The sequence below is a fragment of the Homarus americanus genome, unplaced genomic scaffold (genome assembly GCF_018991925.1).
Source record: "Homarus americanus isolate GMGI-L3 unplaced genomic scaffold, GMGI_Hamer_2.0 scaffold29379, whole genome shotgun sequence".
In the NCBI taxonomy this organism is placed as follows: domain Eukaryota; kingdom Metazoa; phylum Arthropoda; class Malacostraca; order Decapoda; family Nephropidae; genus Homarus; species Homarus americanus.
The window spans coordinates 32,621-37,280 of NW_024729192.1; the positions used below are offsets into that span (position 1 = coordinate 32,621).

The 4,660-nt window shown below is 43.3% G+C and overlaps 1 protein-coding gene across 1 annotated transcript; it reads right to left on the reverse strand.

Moving 5' to 3' along the window:
• Positions 1-607: 607 nt before the first annotated feature.
• On the reverse strand, positions 608-2,150 carry LOC121866353. Its single transcript, XM_042365972.1, has 3 exons — positions 1,997-2,150; positions 826-1,003; positions 608-660 (listed from the first exon to the last, which is right to left on the reverse strand). Exons 1-3 carry the CDS (start codon positions 2,099-2,101, stop codon positions 608-610), a joined length of 336 nt encoding a protein of 111 aa, XP_042221906.1. The 5' UTR covers positions 2,102-2,150.
• Positions 2,151-4,660: the final 2,510 nt, after the last annotated feature.

Sequence of the window (4,660 nt, forward strand, 5' to 3'; positions counted from 1 at the left end):
ATTCATGGATGATAGAGAGTAGTAACTCTCGACAGGAGTTGCCATGCACAGGCCAACCGGCCTATTGCAGACTCCTTATTTTCTTATGTTCTTGTGTTCTTAATACGACATCCGCACTCTTATTACTTACACTTCTAGATATAAAATCTAATACTCTGTTTGCCATATTTCGAATATTAACACACTGCTTTCTAGGCCGAAGGTCCGCCTAGGTCTCTTTCACAAGTCAACTTCTCTAGTTCGATGTTGTTAAGGCTGTATACGTTGACAATATTTGTTCTTCCAATATTAAGTACGCTGCACTCGCTGGTGTTGAATTTAATTTGCCATTTTTCTTACCATTACTGCTGTTTATTTAAATCTTCCTGTAGTGCATTTGCATCCTGCACTGACTTAATCTGCCACCCTATTTTGGTGTCATCCGCAAACTTGCTTATGTCACTGCTGATCCTAGTATCTAGATCGTTTATGTAGATTATGAACAAGAGTGGGCCCAGTACTAACCTCTGGGGAACCCCACTAGTTACACAGCCCCACTCAGATTTAAAACCATCTACGCTGACCCAATTTAAAACTTTCCCCTCGATACCATGAGCCTTAAATTTTCTCAGAAGCCTCTAATGCGGTTCTCTGCCAAATGCTTTGGCACAGCTCCCGTGTCTAATGATTTTGTAAATAAATTTACGAGGAATCAGCTAATCTGTTCCTTACACTCTTTCAAAACGCTAGGGAAAATTTCATCCGGCCCTGAGGATTTTGTCTTCTTTAGGGTGCTTAATCATTAGGTGAAATAAACTTACGTCAAAGTAATTTAGCAACACTCACCTCCCATATTCTCAAAGGGCACCAGCTCATCCAACAGATCCTGACGATTGGTAGGTGTAGTAATGAAACCCTTGAGACCTTTACACAGTTGGACAGCGTGGTGGTATCTGAGCGTTGGTAAAGGTACGGTCGAGCGGCCTCGGGATATTGATCTGCAAAGGTCTTTTAGTGCCACTTCCTGAAATGGAATCAGAGTCATCTTATTGTTGATATATGACGTTGTTGTTGTTGTGATGTATTACAGTTGTTGTTATAATATTTGATCGGTGTTGTTGGTGTTAGGTTATGTTTGGTTAGGTTAGGTTATATTAGGGTAAGATGGGTTAAGATAAGGTAGGTTAGGTTAGATTAGGCTGTATTTGCTTTGGGTAGGTTAGGTTAGATTAGGTTAGATTTGATTTGGGTAGGTTAGATTTGGTTTTCGTTAGGGTACAGTTATAGGTAGGGTAGGGTAGGGTAGGGTAGGATAGGGTATACTTGGTTTGGATAGGGCAGAGCAGGGTATATTTGGTTTGGATAGGGTAGGGTACGGTAGGGTATTTTTGGTTTCGATAGGGTAGGGTAGGATATGGAAGCTTAGGTTAGGTTAGTGTACATCTTAATAAGCCACTTAGTATATTTCAATAAGCCACATAGTGTAACTTAATAAACCAAATACTGCAACTCAATAAGCCTCATAGTGTAACTTAATAAGCCACATAGTGTAACTCAATAAGCCACATATTGTAACTCAATAGCCACATAGTGAAACTTAATAAGCTACATAGTGTAGCTCAATAAGGCACATAGTATAATTCAATAAGCCAAACAGTGTAATTTAATAAACCACATAGTATATCTCATTAAGCCATATGGTAACTCAAAGAGCCACATAGTGTAACTTAATAAACCACATAGTGTAGCTCAATAAGCCACATACTGTAGTGTAACTTAATAAGCTACATAGTGCAACTCAATAAGCCACATATTGTAGCTCAATAAGCCACATAGTGTAACTTAATAAGCCATATAGTGTAGCTCAATAAGGCACATAGTGTAACTCAATCAGTCACATCGTGTAATTCAATAATGCACTTAATGTAACTCAATAAGCCACATAGTGTAGATCAATGAGACACATGGTGTAGCTCAACAAGACACATAGTGTACCTTAATAAGCCACATAGATTACCTTTCTTTCCAAGTTGTGCGTCACCCATCGACCAGACCAGCTGATGACGTCACCCTCGGGATTGACCTTGCAATTAGCCATGTCCAGAATTTCCTCTTGGGTCATGACACGGCTCCACAAGTTGACCTGACTTAACCTTCCGCTTAGTGAGTATGGCATCTGGGTTAAGAGAGTTCAGAGGTGTTAGAGATGTAGTTGCGGTGTGTGTGTGTGTGTGTGTGTGTGTGTGTGTGTGTGTGTGTGTGTATAAAGCAGGAGGACCTCTGCTTACCACCCGTCTCCACTCTCTCCAGGAGAATATATGGGAAAAGGAGGAAATCCCCCAAGCTCTTAAAGATGCCTCCATCATCAATATATATGGGAACAAAGGACACCGGTCAGACTGTGGCAACTACCGCGGGACCTCGCTGATGGCTGTAGCTACCAAGATTATCGCCTGAATCTTCCCAGAATCTCAATGTGGCCTTCGACCATCACGTGGCACCACTGACACGATCTTTGCTGCCCGTCAAATACAGGAAAAGTGCAGAGAACAGCTTCATGACCTGTACATGGTTTTCATCGACCTAACCAAGGATTTCGACTCGGTCAACAGGGAAGGCCTCTGGTGGACCCTCAGCCATTTTGATTGCCCACCAAAATTCATCGCCATTGTGAGGCAACTCCACGATAGCATGAACGGCAGTGTCCTGTACAATGGCACCCAGTATGAGTTCTTCCCCATCCAAACGGGGGTAGAACAAGCATGTGTACTGGCTTCAACTCTCTTTTATTTTTTTTTCTTGGCTGCCTTCCCTACTTGTGCCAGTGTCAATTTAGCCGGCGGGGTGGACAACTAATACTGGATGAATGGACTTTTCACCATAAGACGACTCTGGGCAGGAACAAAGGTGCCGGCAATTTCCATTACTGAACGTCAGTGTGCAGACAATCTCACCCTCGTCGTTCACACTGAACGTGATCTACAGAAGATCCTGAACACCTAGGCAGATGCGTATGCACACTTTGGCCTCGAGGTGAATGTACGTAAGACTCAGATTCTCTTTCAGCCAGCCCTGGTTCACCCACACCACGATTATTCACCCAGCTCAACGGTACTACCCTCTCTAATGTTACCCACTTTCAGTATCTCGGCTCCCACCTGTCCACCACTGTGGACATCGATGAAGAGATTCAACATCGGATCAGCTATGCATCTTAAGTTTTTGGCAGACTCCGTACCCGTGTCTTGAGCTATATGGAGCTGAAACTATCTACAAAGTTACATGTATATCGAGCAGTGGTCTTCCCCACCTTTCTACAGTATATGGCAACGAGACGTGGGTCACATACAGAAAACACCTCAAGGCACTTGAAAACTATCACCAACGTAGTCTAGGTTCTATTATTCCTCCGAATTCGCTGGGAAGACAAGAGAACAAATGCCAGTACTCTCGCTGACACCAACTGAAGGGGCATCGAGGTTACCATTATCCATGAACACCTATGCTGGACTGGTCATGTTTCCCATATGAACAACAGTAGACTGGCAAAACAACTACTTTACAGTCACGTAAGGAGGAGTAAACGTAACGCTGGCGGGCAACGGAAAATGTATAAGGGTAGTCTTAAGACAAACCTGAAAAAGTGCCAAATCGACCCCCTTACCTGGGATACGATCACTCCACACCGTAACGCTTGGAGGAGCACCACACGAGAAAGTGTCAATACTTTCGAGTTAGACCGACTGCATACTGAGGCAAACAAGCATCAGCACCGGAAAGACGCTGCCGCCGCCCCTCCCGCACCTAATGTAGCCCTTCATACATGCACCACCTGTGGACGATCCTGCTGGTCCCGTATAGGCCTCTCGAGTCACCTCAGAGCTCACCAGAGCTGAATGATCGTCATACTCGATTCCGAGTGACAGCAAAGTAGTAGTAGTAGTAAAGTGTGTGTGCCTGCGTGGGAATATGTGAGTACGTTTTTTTGTGCGTTTTTTTGTTTTCCTTGTGGTTTTATATATATATATATATATATATATATATATATATATATATATATATATATATATATATATATATATATATATATATATATATATATATATTTCATTAGCCCAATAGCACGCGGACTTCTACATACAATCAACACCTCAACCCGCCAGGATTCGAACCCACGGCCCACTAGCCCATGACTGTGACCGGGGAACGCTAACCGTCTGGACCACCAGGATACTAAAAGCAGTCCTAGACTTTGTTATATTTCACACAAAGCCTGTTCAACGAGCTTATGGCGCCGTGAACCTCTAATGGGGAATACCCGTATCACATAGGTGGTCAGAGTAACGTTTTACCAAATCCGGCTTCGAAACACGAGGATCCATATATATTTCATTAGCCCAATAAAGCACGTGGACTTCTACATACAATCAACACCCCAACCCACCAGGATTCGAACCCAAGGCCCACGAGCCCATGACTGTGACTGGGGAAAGCTACCTCTGGGCCACCAGGATACTAAAAGCAATCCTAGACTTTTTTATATTTCACACAAAGCCTGCTCAACGAGCTTATGGCACCGTGAACCTCTAATGGGGACTACCCGTATCACGTAGGTGGTCAGAGTAACGTTTTTACCAAATCCGGCTTCGTTGAACAGGCTTTGTGTGAAATATAACAAAGT